Source organism: Phoenix dactylifera, chromosome 9 (assembly GCF_009389715.1).
Source record: "Phoenix dactylifera cultivar Barhee BC4 chromosome 9, palm_55x_up_171113_PBpolish2nd_filt_p, whole genome shotgun sequence".
NCBI classification, from domain to species: domain Eukaryota; kingdom Viridiplantae; phylum Streptophyta; class Magnoliopsida; order Arecales; family Arecaceae; genus Phoenix; species Phoenix dactylifera.
The window spans coordinates 16,013,694-16,035,518 of NC_052400.1; the positions used below are offsets into that span (position 1 = coordinate 16,013,694).

Here is a 21,825-nt window from a genome sequence, read left to right on the forward strand (position 1 = left end):
TGAGTTGTCCTAATACTCTTTTTTTTTTGAAGGGAAAAGGAGGAAGTGAAGTACTTGCCTCCCCCAACAATTTTATTAATCGTAGATTAATGTACAAAAGAAAAAGTAACAAATACAAAAAGAAAAAAGAGTTGTCCATGTACTCAACCTTAACATCAAAGAGTTGGATGACAAACTGAGAATTTTGATCTCCAAGAGCAGCCTAAAAGATCAAGCAGCTGTACCTTTCTTCCGTGTTCGTGTATCATTCATCGTCTCCTTGAGGCTCTGGAGTCTAAAGGTCTTTAGGATATCAAGGCTGGGCTACATTTGCACTGAGAAGAACCAGAAAATACTCCTGTCCTCCCACACTTATTACCACCAAAATGTTCTCCCGTTCAATCACAAGTTATAATGAACTACCACGTAGTGTCTTCTCCTGCAGATTCAATTTTCATTGTCTACCTCAATTTCAGCAGCTAACAGTTATTGACAACATTATGATGTCCTGCCACCTGAATGAGAGGCTAAAATTCCCCAAGAATTCTTGCTTCAGTGAATGTCATGCTAATGTACTGGATGATGATAGTAACGACCTTCAACTATATGCACCCAGCTTTCCCACCTCAGATAAAGAATATAGATCATGCCATTATAAATCCGCAATTGAGCTTTTGTTTTAGCTATTCTGAAGAAAGTTACAGGACAGTACCAGGAAAACAAGTTCAGAGCAGATCTGATTAGTAGAGAACTTTGGATTCCTTGGGAAAATTACGCATCTCAAACACAATCCCTTTTAGTTCGAAGGAAACCTGCTTTTCACTACCATTATTGTTCTTTTTGCTGATAAAACCTTTCTTGTATATTTACTCACTCTGATCAACTTGACTCAAGATCAATGTAAACTCCAGTCAGATTCTCCGATCTCTTACTATTTTCTCCTGTAGTTCATGAGAAGATAGGATGCTTTTTACATATGACTTGAATGCGACTCACACATTTCCTGTTCACTACATTTCAGCTATTGATATCTGAAATTGGTGGAAAAGAGATCGTTCTGTGAGGTGTGACATGCAATACTTGATCCCTATAGCAACCTTTGCATAGATGTTCTTTTCACTTCTTGGACTCACTCCCCATGATTTAACTTGTGCCATTATACAGTAAGCAGCAACTTGCACTATTGTTTAGAGTTGAGTTGCACATATTGATGGTTAAATATCATTACGCATATTGATAGTTTAGAGATGAATAACTCCCTTTATAGAAGAAAATTGTATGATTAAATTGAAAACAGGAAAATTGGCTGGTTAGACTCTATCTGCATAGTTTTAATGTTCTCTTCTACTTCCCCAGTTCCTACAGAAAAATAGTTAGAGCCATTGTATGAAGTTTCGCTTCAAGTCTGTTTCAGAGTTGGTAGGGATTAATATATTAATTTCTTGATTATTTGATTTCTAGAATACGAGACGAGCTCTAAACTGAGCCCGCATCCAACTCCTCAGTCCTCGTATTGATTCAAAGACGTGGGTCAGCCCATCCCAAATATTCAATACTCCGGGCTCCATCAAAACGAATACAAAAGGTAGTCTTATACACGATTACCTCGTCAGATTCGCATGCACGGATATCGAGGAAAAAGTTGGCACTACAGGGCGTCAGTCACGTGGGATGCTCCCTCCGACCTTTTTATGTCCACCGTGGGCTCCCTTCTGCAGCCCCCAGCTTGACAAAGCCGAGACAAAGCCGAAAATATAGCCGTTGCACTCGGCCGTTGCCCTCCTCCCTCGCCCAACCTTAAAAGCGGTCGGTCCCTTTGCTCTCACTTCAATTCTGAAGGCCTCAATCCATAGTCCTACCCCTCCTCCTCGGCTAGGAACGGAGAGCAATGGCCAGAAGAGTTGAAGCATCTCCCTCTCTCCTACTCTTCTCTTTTGCAGTGCTCCTGCTAGCTGGTAACCAATTTACTGCTGGACTTCTTATTCTACCTAGAAATCTGGCATGGTTTTCTTAGGAGATGCTGCCATTGATGCGATTTTTTTCTTTTCTTGCTTGAGCAAACATCAATGTGGAAGTTTGATGTGAGGAAGGAAATTTTGTCTCGTCTGAGTGTATAACTGAGATTGGCTTTCCTTTTGGCAAATGGCTGGCTGCTCATTTTATCTTCTTTAATTGAAGACCCATCTTTGTACTTTCTTCTGATGTAGATATTTTTTGATTCCTGCAGATCTTTAAACCTCAAAAATGCTAATTAGATTATTTTGTGTTTTCCTTGTGTTCTGGAAACAAGTTCTGTTCTTGTTGATCTTATAAACCATTAATTTTTCTTTTCTTTTCTTTTCCCTCTTTTCAATATTCTATTCCCTTCAAGATTTGGATTAGTCTCAGCGAGCATCTTACTGATCTCTGCTAATGATATTCTTTACCAGGGGGAACCGTCCAGTTGGTGCAAGGACAGGTAATTCCCCAAATCGACTCGAGAATCATAGCATAAAAGCTTATCCACGTACTCTATTATTCTTTGTAATCCAAGCATTCTACGCATAAACCGAACAAGGGGAATAAGAAGTGAAAAGAGATTAATTGTTACGTAAGCAATGTTGTTGTCTTGCAGAAAACTTGGTGCATCGCAAAGCCTTCATCTGATGAAGCCACTCTTCTAGCCAACATCAACTATGCTTGCTCTCAGGTGGATTGCAGTATACTGCAAAGGGGCCGCCCGTGCTTCTACCCAGATAACTTCATGTCCCATGCTTCCATTGCCATGAACCTCTACTACCAAGCCAGGGGCAGGAACCACTGGAATTGCTACTTCAAGAGTTCGGGGCTCATAACAATGACCGATCCAAGTAAATTTCCAGACCAACTATATCAGATTTCTCTGCCAGAGTTTGTTGCTTGCCACTCGAATTCGCTTCCTTCCAGCAGAATAAAATCGCATCTTCTTGTCACCTCTTGCAGGTTTTGGTAGCTGTGCTTATGCGTAGTCCCTAACCAAGAAGACAGCAGCGTTGCTCACCAGTGCCAGGCATTTCGGATCAATCATTTCTAGCGAATTCAGGTGGAAGTCATTGCTATCTTGCTATCAGAGAAGCATGTAATCATCTATCAGTAAAAATTGCACATTGTAGCCATCTCTTCTGGCATTTTCTCCTTGCTACATTTACCTTTTCACGCCTTATTTTTATTCATGAATTGGAGTTTTATTAAGGACTAAGGATAGCACATCAGCAATGCCATGGATTTGCATCAATTGTTTCTAAATGGATTCAAAAGGAAGCCATTACTGTCTGGGTACCAGAGAAGTATATAATGAATCCATGAAAATTGCACGCCATGACCGGTCTCTTCTGGCATTTTCTTCTTCGTTCATTTGCTTTTGCATGCCTTATTTTTATTCATGAATGGACGTTTATTAAGGTCATATTGGAATGAAGATAGCATGTGCCATCTGAAACTAAGCAGAGAATGCAATAATGTTGTCAGATGTTCATGAAAGCCTTGTGGTATTGATTGATTGGCATGCCCACATCCATGGTTAATATAAAATACACATATCAACCACCTTTTCTTTTCCAGAATATGGATTTTCATGATAAATCTTAAATTTGATAATCCCCTGACTGATTCAGATGGCAACTGGAATACAGTTCGAATTGATGAGGGCTGATCCAGAGTAAGAATCTAGCCAAGCTCACCATAAGTGCAATGGGACTCCCTCATGTTCCACTTGATTCATCTAGGTTAATGTTTTTAATAAATGAACGGTTATTTTATCATTATCTAGCATGCATCTATTTAGTATGAGGAATACCTGTATATGTTGCATAACAAACGTTCTCAATTTACAAGCCACGACCATGTCAATTGAAAGTTTTCGGGGAACTATTTTGGGGCCTGTCTTCAAGATATCTGCTGCTTGTAATAAGATGATTTGCGGGCAGATTTGCGAAGTAAGCTGGTAGGGCCATTGAAACCAGTCATTCTTGTATGACCTCTGCTAAACACTGATTAATTGAGTCAAACTCAGAGAAAACAGGTGATTCAAGACCGAGAAGTTCACCCATGAACCTCGACGCAAGAGGCAACATTCCCATTTGAAATAAAAAGAAAACAAAAAAACTGGCCAGCAGAACTTCTGAAGATCTAGTTTCATCTTTTCTCCAACTGTTAATTATGTTCATTATACACTTTGCAGAAGTTTAAGGTCATTAATCATCGATCTTTTCTCCAATAACTATTTACAATGCCCACAAATAAGTTACTCCTAACTATTGATGTTCAAGGTCCATAATTCTGTCAATGTAAGCCTAATTAAGCTATTGGTGAATCAATCTTCTCCTATGTTCTATCATTACTCGTGTTGTGACAGGGTCCTATCTGTTGCAGGGTTCTCACCCCGGCAACAGTCCGCACACCAGCCGAGCAGGAAAAGCGACTGCGTCCTCACCGGGGTATTGTCCGCTCTGGGGATCGGGGATCGTCGACCGCTTCCGGGGATCCACCCTCTGGTGGCGCCCCGGGTGGAACCACCATTTCCACCCCTCACGGTTTTGCCCCCAAAAGGCGCCTCGATGAGAAGAGGTTATTGAGCCCCCCATTTAAGGCACAGACCTTTCCGCTGATTAGCCGATGTGGGACTAAAATTCGGAACCCCATCCCACAACACAGCCCCCCCAAGCGGGAAGGTCTGTGCATGGCCAGGGCCCTTCCTCTAGCGCCATCTGTTGCGGGGTTTTCACCCTGGCAACAGTCCGCACACCAGCCGAGCAAGGAAAGCGACTGCGTCCTCACCGAGGTATTGTCCGCTCTGGGGTTCGGGGATTGTCCACCCTCTGGTGGCGCCCCGAGTGGAACCACCCTTTCCACCCCTCACAGTTTTGCCCCCAAAAGGCGCCTCGATGAGAAGAGGTTATTGAGCCCCCCATTTAAGGCACAGATCTTTCCGCTGATTAGCCGATGTGGGACTAAAGTTCGGAACCCCATCCCACAACACTATCTATTCTCATTTAAAATCTAACCTGATATTTCAAATACTGCTACATAATGGTTGAACGTAGGATGTGTCATATGGAAAATAACTTCAATCGATAGCTATCATGAGTTTAAAATGTTAACTGATGGCAAAATGTTGTAATTGAACAATCTCTGACTAGAATATCTTGTGACACAAGTCTAATGAAATGAAAAATAAGATCATTCTTATAAAGGAGTTACTTGATGTTAACTAGGAGAAAGATGATATGATTTCCTCATTTCTCCCAAACCAACCAAAAACATTAAAACAGATATATTGGAGATGAAATGAGAAGTAGAGATTAAAACAGTCAAAGAACTATTGTTAAAACAATCTCTGCTTACAAAAATAATCAACAAGGCAACATCAAGACTAAAAAATCAAAGAAAGAACGGTTTTTTTGTATTAATGGCAAGCTGAACCATCCTAACAAAACTACTGCTGCTGAAAGGACTTGCCCAGAAAGTCTTTTTGAGCTTGCATCCTAACCAAGTCAATGAGCTAACAATTGAATCAAAAATTCAAGAACTAATTTAAGGGTCAGTGTATTTCAATCTTTAGCAAGAGATAATGGTGCAAACGTCCATGTGTATCATGTGCTTTCTAATAGGTTTACAATAAAGATGTGTGAGTTAGCAGCTTATCTTATTCTATGCATATATTACTTGAACAAGTGATTTTAATGTACAAATTTCTGGAGACTTTCATCAAAGTGCAACAAATGTTTAGAAAAAAACTAATCAATAGATCTATTCTAATTTACTAGTAACTAAAGATGATTATAAGTTCAATTAAAGCAAAGGTTAATGCATTATAAATTGGAAAATTGTTGGCAAGGGTAACTTATGAAGCAATATATTAAAACCAAATGTGCCTTTATCCTCCTGGAAAATGCATGTCATTTTAAGTTTCTCTGTTTTTTTTAATATATGGAATGGTAGGTAAAGGCATTTTACCAATAACTTTATCAACTCAATAGTAAACATGCATTCAGAAAATCAGAGAAAACTCAATATATGAAATATAATATTGTCTTGGTACAATAAATGAAAACTTCAATCAAAAGGCATCATTTCAAAAAGACCACTAGACGGGTCAGACTCCAGAAACAAGGAAGTATGTTTCTAGTTTACAAGTTAAACTTCAGACTTGGATCATTATGCCACATGCTGAAGCCGTGGGAGGGTGGAAAGGTCTCAAAAGACTGAATATAACAAAATCTGGTTTTAAGGTGATGCTGTTTATCCCAACAATTATATAATAAAAATAATGCAACACCACATGGCAGATCTTTTCTTTTTTCTATACTATCAGGTCCTGTTGAGAAGTTCATGAATTTCCGCATAACCCATACTTTCGTAGGGTAATATTGTACAAATCGACTTGAGAAGTGAGCAGAAGAAAAGGCCCTCAGCTGGCGGGATGAATTTTTGTTTCGTTCCAAGATGGGACATGGGATGTAAACTATTAAGGTATGATTAAATTGATCGACCAGAAGAACGAAAATGAGGTCATATGCTTGTTATGATAGCTAATTGAGAATACAACAATAGCGTTTAAGTACCCCTGGTGCCTGAGCAGTCGAAGCCATTATATTACTTGCTCACCACAGATGAAACTTAAATGCTACGCCTTGAGTAGGATGCATAAGCCTGCAGACAGAGGTTATATTCAGGACAACCTTTTATCAGCAAAATCCAGTACTGGTAACTAAAACCCACTTTAGAAACAAACTCGTTAACTAAGATAACTAGCAAGACTATCTACTGCGCTGTAACAAAATCTAAATGATAATGGATAATACAGCCAACGGATGAGGGATACAAGTGTTGGAGACAGGGCAAAAAACTTTTCTCTGAACCCCAAGTCTTGGTACATATATAGTACACTAAGAAATCGTATCGGTATCGTGCTTGCAAAAGGGGAAAAAACAGATTTATACAAAGGCGCGAAGATGGCACTAAAAGTAGCCTATTGCAGTTGTCAGCCATGTTTAAAGCGGACCCTGAGGTGGAACGAGTTAAAATGATAATGAATAAACAGCAGTTATAGCAATCGATTCTTCAGGTCAGCTAGCCAGCTAACATGCAGTCTTCTCTTGAGTTGTCGGAAATTTGTCAATAATGAATTAAGAGTAAAGGCCTTACCTTCTGAAGTCATGACTAATGAATTATGGGACAGCCCTAAGATCAAGAGAGGGCATTCATCCATTGATCTGGTAATGATGATTTAAATACTTGGAATAATGCTAACCTGTGTCTCTTCCCCCACTTGTAAGTTGTATAGCCCTTAGAAGCTCCACCCTTCAATGTTTCATGGCCACATTCTACAGCTTTTCTTCTCAGTGAGCACAAGGAAGCAGATGGCTCAGTTAGAGTGGCACTGTCCTCTGTACTATGGTCAGGCCCGTCAGGGAGATTAGCTTTCGCCATATGCCTAGAAATTTCATTTGACAACTCAGGGGATTCTTGATTCTCCCCTTTTATGGTTTCTTCTGGCAATGTCCTTCCAGTATCTTCCTTGCTGCTGCTTCCCCACCATTTGATAGAAACAGATGACAAGCCACTCGCTGGAAATCCACTTTTAAATTCCTCCATGTAAGTAGGAATGCCTCTATATTGGATCATATTGGACCAACTATTATGTGAAAACTTATTTTAAACAGAATGACATGTTCAAAAAAATTTGGTCATCCAGAGACATCGTATTTCAGTGGTTTCAGTTTGGCACTAAAAGCTTACAACTAAAGTAGTTTTCTCTTTCTTTTTATTTTGCTCTTTCCAATTAGGATATTCAAAAACAAGATCTGAGTGGAATGGTCATTTTGACCTTACTAAGCTTCAGTCACAAACTAGAGTAAATTCCTTCTATCTCTATTTTATGTTTACAAGTCCAACAAATGGCACCCTTCTAATTCCATCTGATTTGACTTTAACTTGGATCACTTCCTCTACTAAAAACTTGTAAAGATCATTTCGTTTGGTTTTCGACACCTTTGGCTCTATCTAGGAGCATTCGATCAGTTTTCGGTCAACTTCCATCAGCATTGGTGCTGTTATTAGGTGATTATGGCCACTAACTATTAAATTTTGCCTCCACTCCAAATCACTAACAAGCTACACCATGCCAATTTTGTCATATCTTAAACTTGGGTCCTTGCAATTCCGATGAACCTTCTGCTCTTTAGCTGAAGGTTTTTGGTCTTTCATGACCCCTTCCTTGGACTCCTTACTTGCCAGCTCATATCTCCTCTACTTTTTCTAGCAATTAATTGGCCAATATATTTTCTTAATGGATCAACCGCTGTTTAGTTTTCTTTCCTGTTCCTATTCTTGCTACATAAAATCTTAATAAAGATTCAAAACATCAGTGTTTTGGTTTCAGGCATACCCAATGAGTTTTACTGTTTGCAGTTTTGGTTAAGAATCACAGAAAACCTAAAATAGATAATAAAAACAGGAAAAGTGGAAAATAGATAAAAACAAGGTAAGCAAGGAAAATCAATTGGCATCATTTAAAAGCATATTGCATTGTTTTAGGACCTTTGAATGTGCTGTCACACATACGGCCAACGTTACCCTCATATGCAACCAAGTTGCTTGTTAATCACTTAGGCACCAAAATAGGCCAAAACCACTTGCACATGTGATCTGACCAGTATGCAAGTAAACCAGAGATATATGGGATGGACAAAGATATGAGGATTGGCCAACAAGCTGTAAGAGAAACAACCTGCACAATTCAATGCAATTACACACAAAACACAATAAAATAGTTCAAGCACAGAAATAAAGATAGAAACTTAGTAGGCACAAGAATAATGTGGTTGGCCCAGAACTGAGCTATGTAAGCCTTCAAAAGTCACAGAGAGATCCACTAGAAAGCAAGAAAAAGATGTTCCCTAACAATATTTCAAACACATGGAGTGATACAGCCATTCCCCTCGAAGAAACCCCTAGTAAATATTACAAGAATAAGACGAGATTGCCGCTAACCTTCTGAGAGAACGCCCCACTTTTTGTTGCTAAAATCCTTCTCATGCTGCAGCCTCCTCGATAACCTAAAACACAGGGCTTTCTGTATGCAAACTTAACCTTAAACACAGGGCTCCATTAAATAATTCCCAAATACCTAGTAAAGAGACTCCACCATTTGATGCCTATACAAAAAACAATCCAGAACATTCACAGAAAAGCATAGCTGGAAAAGGGAAAGAAAAAGAACCAAGAACATACTAGCACGCTAGAGTTCCATGTGAACTTTCTTTTCCTTTCCTCTCAACGGCAGCCCTTTCTTTCCCTCCTTGAAATACACATGTCAATGGGAAATCTTTTCCCCTTCATTAGTGAGCCAAGCCCCGCTTCCAGTAATACAAAAAAGTATATAAACCATACGAGCATAATATGGACTCATCTTTGTTCTTTGCCAACCAACACAAGAGTGAACCGTTCCCCCTCTTACTACAAAACTCACAGCTGATTTCTTTCTAATTCCAAATAAGTCTGAATACCCTTCAGCTTATTTGTTGTTTTGCCCTATGTACAAAACAAGACACTCCAACAAGGCAGGACATGTTGAGAAGGCTTTAAAATTCACTTCACCCTTTATTTATCTTTCAACCATAAATAATAGATGGAGAGAGAATTCGACAAGAAGAAAGCAAAGGGAATAATGATAGCAGCTGGCAATGAATGTCAAACAGCAAACTTACTCAGACAACAAGTGGCAGATCTCAGGCAACGGACAAAAAGCAATGAAGTCTGCTTTTATGTTGAATGTCAAACAGCAAACTTACTCAGACAACAGGTGGCAGATCTCAGGCAATGGACAAAAAGCAATGAAGTCTGTTTTTATTTGAATTTTCTGCCCTCCGCATCTTTTTACTCCAACTCCTCCCTCTTACTCTGCATCCTGCACTCTGCAATGTTATCTCCACTTCAACATCTGCTCCCTCTTCAATAATGTGAGTTAATTTATAACAGTTCTGAGGCTATTCTGACCAAAAGCTTACTAAATATCCTATTTTCAAATCTTATATGCAAAAAAGTCATCCCTTGATATGTCAAAAGATTCGACTTGATTTCCAAAATCTACGAGAACAACAAAACCCAAACATAGCCTTCTTTTTCAATTACTGATGTGTGGTCGGTTCTGTTCGGAAAAAGGTTTGAATAGGAAACTTCAAAAACCCTTAAATCTAATGAAATCATGTCTCAACTAGAGTTGCATGAAGCAGGAGCAGGAACAAAATGTGATCCTGGAGAATGATAGGAATCAAGACTAAGATGCATAGAAAAGGACCATACTTATTAATAATAATGAGACCTAAATGAATGGCAAGTTTTAAAGAAAAAGCATTACAATGTAGATCAAATCAGGCACTCAAAGAAAGGGGGAAAAAATGAACGTGAAATCTGCTTAGCTCTGACAGGGTTCTGCCTAGTTTTCCTCCTTTCACTTTCCTAAACATTTCTGATTATCAGCCTAAAAGCAACAAAACTAATATTTTCATTTGTTTAATATATTTCATTCCTTTCTTTTCTTCCATCCAACTGGAAAACTGTACAATAGAGAATCTAGTAAAAAGAAAAACGAAAATAACAAAAACTCAAAACAAAGAAAAAACATAAAATAAAATAGCATCGTATGGCCTGGAACATAATGGGAGCACATATGATTTGGTAACCCAAGGGTGGAAACCAACCTCTCATGTTGAACTCTTCAGACCAAGATAACTAGGCAAATGGATTTTAGTAACCGCTAAGATCCTGAACCATGTTCGTGATTTTCAAAGTCACACATATCATCCATCATAAGATCATATTTGATTTTTAACATATTGTCTAATGAACATTGGGATGCCTTCTGCCTTTCACAGTATTCTCTTAACAAATTGTCATTTCACTAACGATTGATTCGAGAACATGATTTTGAAGACTGCAATCAGTTATTTATCAACTGACAATCTTTTCTCTTTCGTACAGACTTCATATTCCTTGCATGATTCGGATATAAACCAGATATCTTTAACTGGGTTTAAAAAAAACAAGAATCCTTCCTTAACATTGTCACACAAATTGCACACTTGCTCCTGAAAAAGAACAATAAAGCATTCTGACAGCAACAACAACTGCAAAAAGAAAACAAGGGGAAAAAAGCCTCAATTCTGACACCTTTAATTTTTAGTTCAAGAAATGCCTCAAGCCGCCTGGCCAAAAAAGTAGGAAAATTGAAGCTAACGATCCACCAAAGAATCAAGAAAACCAATCTGAAATAATTGACGACGAAAAGAGAGATAAGCAAGCCATAACATGCCGATAGGAGAAGAATCCAAATTTCTCCACCTCAGAAAATGGGATTCTTCATATGCCAGCACATCAGGAAAACCAATCCGAGGACTTCTCGAAGACAAGAAGGACATACTCAAGCCATTACATGCCAGTAGGAGAAAAATCCAAGCGTCTCAACCTCAAAAGAAGACATCTTTGCTTTAATGATTCAAACCAATGCAGAGACAAGAAACAAGAAATCAAGAAACTGCAGCGGAAATAGGAAGAAAGAAGTACCAAGGACAGACGCGGCCTCCGCAATGGGGAGGGAGAAGTACTTGATGATCTCCTCCAAGGAGAGCTTCCAGCTGGACGGCGGCGGAGCGGCGCTTCCGCCTGGCTGCAGTTGGTGATCGACCAGCCGCTGCTGCCGCTGTTGGGGGTTCCCTGACTCGGACGCGGACGTCATTTAAAATATGCAATCGTAAATTCGTAATCCAGAAGAAACTAAAACTAGCGTGAGGAGCGTGTGGGAGGAGGGGGGGAGGCAGGAGGGGAAGGATTCGATACGATATCTTGGTTGGATTTTCGGTCTGGTAGCGAAGGGGCGTAGATCAGGAATCCAAGATCATCGGCTAGGGTTGGGGGCAACGGTCGGTTTCCTAAGTAATTCATATTATAAATGTCTCCAGTAAAAATCAATTTGCCCCTTCATGCGTTATGCAACGGTTCACATAACGACACGCACAACATCTGGACGGCAGACTAGACCATGACATGGGCCATCATAGGCCCATGATATCGGCGCAATATCACATCAACATGCCATCATGCCTAATATGACATCAATCTGCCATCAAAGCACGCAATGCTTGCGTCAGAGACGGCCACAACCGAAAACGTCCCTCCAGGGAGAATAAAGATGATTTGATTTATTCATCGTGGAAATTGATTTCCTAATTGGCACGAAGCATTCCTCCCGACATGTATCGCGGGTTCTCCATGTCAAGCATGTCATTCTGGATGACATGTTTTAAAATAAAACATGCATGCATGAAGTAGTGGAATTGATGCAGGCGTTTCAAATGTTAGATACATAGAGCTCGTTTGGTTCGTGGAAAAAGAAGAAAGGAAAGTATGTTCAACAAAAAAATTAATGAGGTGTGGTTAGAGTTTTCAAATGAGAAAGACAAAAAAATCATATTCCCATGGAAATATGATTCCTACATTTCGGGCTTGTTTGGTTCGCAGGAAAAGAAGGGAGGAAAGTGTTGTCAACGAAAAAGTAATGAGATGCCTCTTGTTTGATTGCAGTTTTCAAAGGAGAGAGATTGAAAAGTTGTATTTCCATGGGAATATGATTTCCACATTTCATGGGAAAGTCTTTCCCTTGAGAAACATGGGAAAGTCTTTCCTTGATAAACATGAAAAAGTTACTTTTCCATTATGCGGAAATCACTCCATTTTTATTTTTTTTCAAAAATGCCCTTCAGCATTAAAGAAGCATTAAAGAGACATTAAAGACCTCATTTTTATTAAAGGCATAATAGGAATTATACATAACCTTTTCAGGAAAGTGGATGGCCAACCAAACATAAGCACTTTGGAAATTTGTCACTTTCTCATGGTCAACTAAATATGCCAAAAGTATTTTCCTAGGCATCCTCTTCCTACGAATTTGTTTTCAAATGAGGGAGACGGAAAAATTATATTCCCATAGAAATATGATTCCTACATTTCATGTAAAAATTATTTTTTCGTGAACCAGAAATCACTCCATTTTTATTTTTTTTCAAAAAAGTCCTTCAGCATTAAAGAGATATTAAAGACATAATTTTTATTAAGGGTATAATAGGAATTACACATAACTTTTTCAGAAAAGTAAATGGTAAACCAAACATAAGCACTCTGGAAATCTGTCACTTTCCCATTGTCAACCAAACATGCCAAAAGTACTTTCCCATGCATTCTTTTTTCAGGAATCTGCTTCCCAAAAATCATATTTATAGGAGGAAAAATACTTTTCGCGAACCAAACGAGCCTATCGTGTGAATGATACAATAAAAGCAACATCCATAACCAAATGCAAGGACACAAATAAGTGTAGCAATGATATCAAACACATTGAATGAATCAAATTGTGCAGGTGGACTATCTGTTCATCACAAAATAAGAGCAGACCTACTTAGATGGTAGATTGGATTTCGTAGGTCCATTTTGGGGGGTCACCTCATAGATGTGTTCCACAAAAATCCACATCGATTGAGTTTCTCAATTCGCCTTTCCACCTTATGTATACCTCCAGATTAATATATGACATGACTCATTTCTGAAACAGCAATAGGTTCTCTAGTTCTTGCCCTTTTATTAATAAAGTTGATGGCTATGGCTCCCTTTGCATTTAAAAGAAGAGGTTATGACCGGAAGGAAGACCTACTGTAGTTTATACGATGAGCTAAGTTATTTTGATCATCTGTGGAGGTAAAAATGAGAGGGAATCAATGATGATAATGAAAAGATAATGATAGTTCATGACCTTGCGCTTTCATTATTAACAATTTGGATGGTGACTAAGATCTTAGTTTCTGGCTCGGCCGGCTATTTGTTTTGCTTGGCTAAAACTAAAAATGGGCTCCATGGTTGTATTGTGCTGCAACGGCTACCAGAGCTATCAGCAATATTTGTCTATGTATCTACGGTTGTGATATGTTATGCGGGACAGCGCAAGAAGAGAGTGATTATGATGATATCATGATATGAGCACCTATGTTTGTTAATCGTTATACCACATGTCCATGATAGACACTCTGATAAGCTAGTAGGTTGCATGTTATCTCATCTCATCATGCAGTCACTCTTATGTAATAATTCTTTTCCTGTTCATGGATTACACATATCGATGGATTTTTATAAGACAAAATGATTTCAAGATTCTTCTTCGGGCTAAACTAGTCACACTCTAGTTGCCCAACATCCCACATCTTGATCATATATATTTCCTATATAGCTAGCTAGGTGGTCATGAATCTGCCCTCCCCAATTGGTAATGCTGGATGATAGACCCCAGCCAGAAATTTAATCATCTATATCTGTCTGTCTGTCTGTCTGTTTATCTATCTATCTATCTATATATATATATTAATAACCACTCTATCTATCTATCTATCTATCTATCTATCTATCTATCTATCTATCTGTCTGTCTGTCTGTCTGTCTGTCTGTTTGTCTGTCTATCTATCTATCTATATAATATTAATAACCACTCTATTCTCTACTTCATTTCCAGTTTGGCTTTTAGCTGAGGTCAATCAAATATATTGCACCAAAGGCTACCATATAGAACAAAAAACTAAGTAGTGGATGGCCACCAGAATTTTTGAAAAAAAATAAATGGTATAAACTTGCGCCAGATAGAGATAGGTCACCTACAAGAAGAATATGCTGCATTTCCCTGCAAGCAGTTTAACAATGAGGAGAGAGAAGAAATCGGACGATGGAACCGGAAGTAAACCACGAATATAGCAACTACTGGATAATAGAAGCAGGGCCGATCCGCGCAGCCAACGCATTCATTGCAGGGCCATAAATGCGTAGGCCTAGTTGAGTAATTGTGGCTGGATTTCCTGGTTCCCGGGGCCCCCACCTCCTCCTACCCATGGACCATGGTTCCAACCTCCAGGAAGCCTGGACCACTCCTTCCCTTACACATCATCGCCCGCGGATGATTCCATTCCCCCATCAATTTTTCACATGGCCCCCAACACTGACTTGGGACCGGAGACTTCCCCACGCTGACGTGTCCTCGAACGATAGGCCGAGCACATCCGTCGAGACGATGAGCCCAACGCCTCGTCCACCATGATATCGTTCCAGTGCTTACTCATGGCTCGGTTCAACCGAGCTACGAACCCAGGCCTCCTCTCTTCACAGAACTTGAAAAATCGTGCAACACTAGGTGGGTCCTCATCCTCTCCCCAGCACGAACCACCAGGTCGTAGTGGAACGGCGTTGCCGGCGAACCCGGCCGACAAGCTAAGGTACTCCACCATGGCGTCCACGAGCCACTTCGGCGGCGCGCCGCCCACGTCCCAGAGCCAGACGCGAGCCATGGCCTGTTGCACCGCCGAGACCAACGACAACCCCGGATCGGCCTCGGCCATCACGCTCGGGCTCACATGAATCACGTAGTCGCCGGGAAGGTGGGGATCATCTCCATGACTAACTGCCACGACCCCGCTGAGGTTCTGGCCGGCCAGGCGGAGGGTCACGCTGCGGACCGGCTTGCGAGGGTACAGTTCGTTGGGGTAGAGGATTCGTTCCACGAATTCGCTGGCATTCAGGACAATTCGGGCAGCCCTGCCGTTGGAGACGAAGAGGAGATCGAAGCGCCGGGCGGCGAGAGTGCCGGCGGGGGCGGCGTTGAGGATGGACACGTCGAAGCCTTTGCCGGCTTCGAGGTTTGCCCAGAGAGAGATGGATGCGAAGATGAGGACGAAGGCGAGGCCAGCGAGGGTGGTGGGGGGATCGGTGGAGGATTCACCTGCAGGAGAGTTGGTATTAGCACTGCCACATGGGGTGGTGGAGGTGTTGGGATCGGAGAGCAGGGGCTGCTCCATGGTGAAAGTAGCAGGACCCAATGATGAGAATGTGGAAGGAGGAAAGAAAAATTAAATGATTAGGTGAGCCATCTTATTCTTATTATAGAGTTGAAATTAATGGAACCGTGTCTAATTAATTAACGACGTTCCAAGTCATCATCTCCCATCATGTTTAATAGACAACGATGGATGACATGCGAGCAAAGATAAGAATAAAATGAGCAGTTATGAGAGCTTGAAAATTAAAAAAAAAAAAACTGCTCGAATGTTATAATTACAGAATAGTTAAAAAAAAGAGAAAATCCAAGTAAAAAAAATTACCTTAAATAGGTAAAGAATGTGTATAGGATATGCTAGTAATTGAGAGATTGATAAAATATCCACAAATTCATGGCTATGGTGCGTTCTCAACGTTTGGCTAAAGTTTCTTTTGTGTTTTTCTTCTTCTTTTTTTTTCCTTGGAAGGCAATATTGTTTGATTAAAGATTAAAGACAGGAATAATTATGTGGAGCAGCGAGGGCAGCCATACCTGTCGGACCAGCTTGGGTAATGGCTGGATATACGTGATGGAGTTTGGGTGGACGGAGGGAGTAGCGACCGCAAATGATACGAAGGAAACCTTTCAGGTGGGGCCCCCTTTTTGGCAGTAATACGGCGAAACTATTCGCGTGCAAAAGGTGTGTTCCACCGTAAGCGATGGGGAAACCTAGAGGCACGTCCAAAAGGGTACCGTGGCAATATCTGCAACATCTGTGCTACCGTATAAAGCAGGGCGCAGTTCGTACAAAGCGACCTCAGAAAAGACCACCAATTTTATCGTTATCAGCTTGGATCTAGTATGCAATATCCAAAGACGCTAGCTTCCATATTTTTTTAATATGCTAGTTACTATTATAATATTATTAGTTTATATACCAGCTTTCTATCATTTTCGAGTCTTGTTTGGGACAAAAGTCTCAAAATTGTACTAGATAGGTCTGTAGTAAATAATTTGTCAAAAAAATAAATAGATACGGATCCAGTGTTCTTGAATCCCATAATTTTTTATTTTATTTTATTTTTGCTTTGACAGATTTTTCATATAATACATATACAAATACATTCAATAAAATTAAAAAATACAAGCTCACAGACAGCTCCCTCTTTTCTGACCACAGAGTGTATAATATTAAAAGTAATAGTTAATAGATGCTTAACAAATAAGGATCCATAAAATTGATTCCAAATGAAAACAACAAGAGTTAATAATTGTGGTTATAGTTTATCTTATTGATTTCAGGATTTACAATGCGCATGTGAGCACTAAAAAAAATTATTAGATACAGGGACCAACAAAAAATCCCAATCTCTCTATTAAAAATAATCAATTGACTATCTTTTTTGAATTAACCCTAAAAAAAAAAAAATCTCGTGGCTGTTATTTACATTTTTCCTTGTATGCTAGCTAAGAAAGTGACTTCCAAAACTATCTATTGTATACTTACAATCATATGTGCTCATCATATACTTAATCATGCCATAGCTGTCTGCTATCAAGTACTGCAGCACTGTAAAACTCACAGTTTGCACTGTAACATGAATGATTTGCTTTAATTAGGCTATCATTGGAGAGTAAAACATATAAATCATTGCATATCTGCAATTATAATTGTGACGGTTCTCGGCCAGTTCTGCCTGTTTTTTCTTATTTTTTGTTGTTGGTTTATCTATTATCTATATGGCCGTCGGTTGTGAACAAAAGATAGTTATGGAAGTTTGTGGTGATTTTGCGGAAGCACCAAAATGTGTTATCATAATTTGGCAACTAGCTATAAGAACATATCTATTTAAATCTACGCTATTGACAGGGTGCTTTTCTCACTTCCAAAAAAAATACATGGTGGCTGGGGACCCATGGGTCGATGCCCTCCATTTGCATCTTTGGCCGACTACGGTTAGTGTTGAGGCTGGGGAGGGTCTGCATGTCTGTGATCTTATAACCCCCGGAGGAAGGGGCGGTTGGGATGAGATTCGACTGGCCCAGTTCTTTGGGGAGCATCTGGTGGAGCGGGTCTGATCCCTCTCTTTACCAGGGAGTGGTGGACCAGATGTGCGGGTGTGAAGTTCCTCTACCAGAACTAGGGTTAGGGTAGGCGATCTTTCCCGCATTCTTAGGCGAGAGTATGAGCTTAGGCAGGACTTGCCTGGCAATTGGGACTCCACTCGAGGGTCGCGTTGTTCCTCTAAAAGGTGGTCTGGGACCGCCTTTCCACAAGAGCTGTACTTGGAGGACGAGGATTGAGGATCCCATTAGAGTGTGGGGTTTGCAGTGTGGACGAGACGGTGGACCATGCCTTGTTTCAATATACATGGGTTAGGGCCACCTGGTGTCTGGTAGGGGTCCCGTAGGTGGTGTGGAGCCGTAGGGACCAGTTCTTACAGGCCATACGTCAGGGCTCAGTGTTCCCGGTGCTTCGTCAAAAGGCGGTCTGAGCGAGCTGTACTGTCTATCAGATCTGATTGGCCAAGAATGCTCGTACATTCGGCGAACGACGTATGTCGCCGAGACTTGTGGTGGAGAATGCTCGCGTTCAAGCGGCAAAGCTGTGTCATACCACCTCCATTGGAGGGACCTTGATAGCTCGGGACATCTGGGGTTCCCACTCTGCTTCGGCAGTATTCCATACGGTGTATTTCACCTGGGAGCCCCCACCCTCGAGTTTCCTCAAGGTCAACTTCGATGGGTCCGTCCTGAACGATGGCATGAGGGGAGGTGTGGGTTTTGTTATTCGGGACCCGTCTGCCAGGGTTGTGGCTGTGGGGGTAGTCAGTTATTTGACACTTCGATTTCAAGTGCAAAGCTGAGAGCTACTTGAGCGGGTCTTCGCCATGCCCGGTGTGTGTTACAAGCTAGGTCCATCATCCTGGAGGGTGATTTAGCCACCGTTATCAGTTGGATCCGGGGGGGTCTAAGGGGTAACGGTTGTGACCATCCATTACTCCGAGACATTTGGACTATGGTTAGGATTGGAGGGGCCTTTCAGGCCAAACATATTTATCGTGAAGCCAATGGTGCTGCGAATTGGGTGGCTGCATATGTAGTTTGTCACTCCGGTGGTACCTTGTAGACTGGAGATGGGGAGGTGCTTTTGGCACTTCGAGGTATCCTATTTTTTGACTTTATCCGTACCCACTAGATATGATCCAACCGTTCCAGCAAAAAAAAAAAAAACATGGTGCTATTCTCAAATACAAATCTATATTTTTGTTTGCTTTTTTTCTTGTATCAAATTAAAGTAGTTTATAGTCTTCATCAATTTATCATTTTACTTTTACTTTCTATAGCTCCTGACGTCATGTTGGATGATATCAACAGAGCCGGTTGATGGCCCCAACACTTGAGAGAAATCCTCATGGATTCCCCTCCAAGAGCTTCCATCATTGCAGCAGTAGCAATAAGGACGCCATCTTTGGCCATATGAATTCAGCGTCCGAAATTTTAGTACAGAAATATGCCACATTTCAGTACCAACACTGAGAAACGGGTTCCTCTTGGGTTGGAAACTGCTGCTAAATTAGTTCCCGACTTGGACTCGCCGTAAGATCATCAAAACTCCACGACAATTAACCACACACTCAAGACACTTATCGCATGTCATCATCTTCGATTTTGGAGAAACATATTTGCAATATCCTTCAAATTATTAAAAAAATTATGAATTGATTCAAAAACATTTGATTATTCTCAATTAACATAAATTTTATGATTTATTTATACATTATTCATGTTGTTATCGTTGTGGTGGTGATTTTTTTTACTGTCATTTATTATTTCTGCATCTCTTATACTTATTTCCCAAATAAATAATTTTAAAAATATTTTAAAAAGTTCTTACTTTTTAGTTTTATTATTTTAATTTCTGCCTTCCAAATTCTATCTTAATTTTTCACAAATTCTTTTAGAGCTTTTTTGTTGAATTCTGGAATATTACATTTGATCGAATGATTCCTGAACCCTAAACTAATGACTATAAGTTAAGGATAATTTTATTTATTCATAAATTTAACAAATATATCATTTTAAAAGTCTTTTTTTGGTTTCATTGTCTCAAAATAAGAATTCGAATAATTGAAGTATATTAACTGTAGATAAGGCATTTTAAAATGATAAGTAAATATGGCACCATGTAAAGCTTTGTGAACACATTTAAGGCTGTCATTTGGGGTCTAATATTGCTCATTCTTGCCGAACTAGCGAAAAAAGAAAATAATTATAATATATTTAATATAAACACTAAAATTTTTTCCTATATATAAGATTTTTTACCCCATGCAAAAATTCTTTATCTCACCCTCTCTGTTCATAGCAACCACATATTTTATATGAGGATAAAATAGTAACTTGATCGTTTGGGGTCTTTTCCGTTCAAACCTAACCCTATTTGTTCTTCAAAATTCAAATTTGTCATTTAGTCTAAACCCTCTATCTTAAATTACAAAAGTGCTACCAAAAATAATTATTTAATTCAAAAATGGTGTAAAGAAAATCTGGTTCTTTATCAAGGACTGCCAAGTCTAGGGGGTGAGGTAAAGTAAATAATAATAATAATAATAGTAATAATAATAATAATAATAATAATAATAATAATAATAATAATAATAATAATAATAATAATAATAATAATAATAATAATAATAATAATAAAACAATGAAGTAAGGGTAAAGTTGCCTAAAGAATGATCTTTACATAAATATGGATAAAGATAGAGGTGAACAAGTGACTCTTTGGTTCAAAAGTGATTACGTTGTGAACGCAAATCAGTTGTGTTTTAACATTAAATTTTTTACATACAATTATATTAATCACGAGATCAAGATTAGATGATGGTGAACAAGATTGACCTTGCTTACTAAAAAACGAAAAACTGGATTGAGTAGTTTTGTCGCACAGCTATCCATGGATCACATGCAAGCTCGCAGACAAAATCAATGCATCGAAGATACGGAAGAGACCCAGCTGGCCACCGTTGAGGCACGAACACACAAAGCAATTTAGGTATTGATCGGACTGAAATATCTAGAAGAGCTCCAGATCACAGCTTTGGATAACAGCTTTGTTATATCAATTAAAGTGAAACTTCGACTTCTGCATCAAAGTTCGTCGCCTGCGCAATTCGCCAGCCTGCAGCTTCGGCTCACCTTTCTCTCCGGACTCCAGATAAGTAGATAACATGACTTGGTTGCCGGCAAAAGCTGGTATAGGCCCGGTAAACCCATTGTCTCGAGCTTCGTTCAAAAGTATCATGAGAGAAGCTCACAGGATGCTTCTCATGGTAAGCCAGATCGACCACGTACAATAGCGTGGCCTCTGGGACTCTCGGGTGAGACTAATGTAGCACTCACTTGCTGGATAAGTTGGAATATATAAGACTATAAGTTGAAGGAATATAAAATCTATTCTGGAGAATACTATAACTTTATGCTGGATAGAATTATTCAGCTGCTAGGTTCTCATTGAAACAGGTGAAACAAAAACAACTGTCGCCATACAAAACAAATTCCACATATTGAAGTTCGCGGGGTTCACGCCATCGAAGGGCTTTTGCGGTTGATGTGCCTGCTGGTGAGCTGCTTTGTACCATCGAGTGTTGGTCCTAAAGTTTTGGACCTTTGGTGACTGGAAGAGTTTTTGCCGTTTTCACCTCTCCTTGAGTTGATAATTGGCTATCGTGCCTCGCCTGTAAAAGTTTGCAGTCGGACCCCTCGGAAGATGGCAATTTATTGAGGGGACAGACGGACCGCTAACCCAAGTTGTGGTGTAAGTAGGACCACGTCCAGGTACCCTTAAATTATCCCCGCCAGGTGAAGAGCATGGAGATCGTGTAAGGAGAAAAATAAACTGATGCAGGGTTTAATAGTCACGTCATTTTGTTAATATATACTGTGCAAATTATCTATGCAAGGGCAGATAAGGTGACATA

General features: G+C 39.9%; 2 protein-coding genes and 1 long non-coding RNA gene across 3 annotated transcripts; 1 reads left to right on the forward strand and 2 right to left on the reverse strand.

The window, feature by feature from the left end:
* The first annotated feature begins 1,763 nt into the window (after positions 1-1,763).
* LOC103699296 (major pollen allergen Ole e 10-like) lies at positions 1,764-3,316 on the forward strand. Its single transcript, XM_008781354.3, has 4 exons — positions 1,764-1,934; positions 2,409-2,437; positions 2,594-2,828; positions 2,941-3,316. Exons 1-4 carry the CDS (start codon positions 1,868-1,870, stop codon positions 2,964-2,966), a joined length of 357 nt encoding a protein of 118 aa, XP_008779576.1. The 5' UTR covers positions 1,764-1,867; the 3' UTR covers positions 2,967-3,316.
* Positions 3,317-5,981: 2,665 nt separating this feature from the next.
* On the reverse strand, positions 5,982-12,370 carry LOC103701776. The gene is made up of 2 exons (XR_005513379.1): positions 11,563-12,370; positions 5,982-9,914 (listed from the first exon to the last, which is right to left on the reverse strand). It is a non-coding gene; the product is annotated as an uncharacterized LOC103701776 (long non-coding RNA).
* A 2,232-nt stretch (positions 12,371-14,602) lies between these two features.
* On the reverse strand, positions 14,603-15,948 carry LOC120103669. Its single transcript, XM_008783940.4, has one exon. It carries the CDS (start codon positions 15,879-15,881, stop codon positions 15,012-15,014), a length of 870 nt encoding a protein of 289 aa, XP_008782162.1. The 5' UTR covers positions 15,882-15,948; the 3' UTR covers positions 14,603-15,011.
* Positions 15,949-21,825: the final 5,877 nt, after the last annotated feature.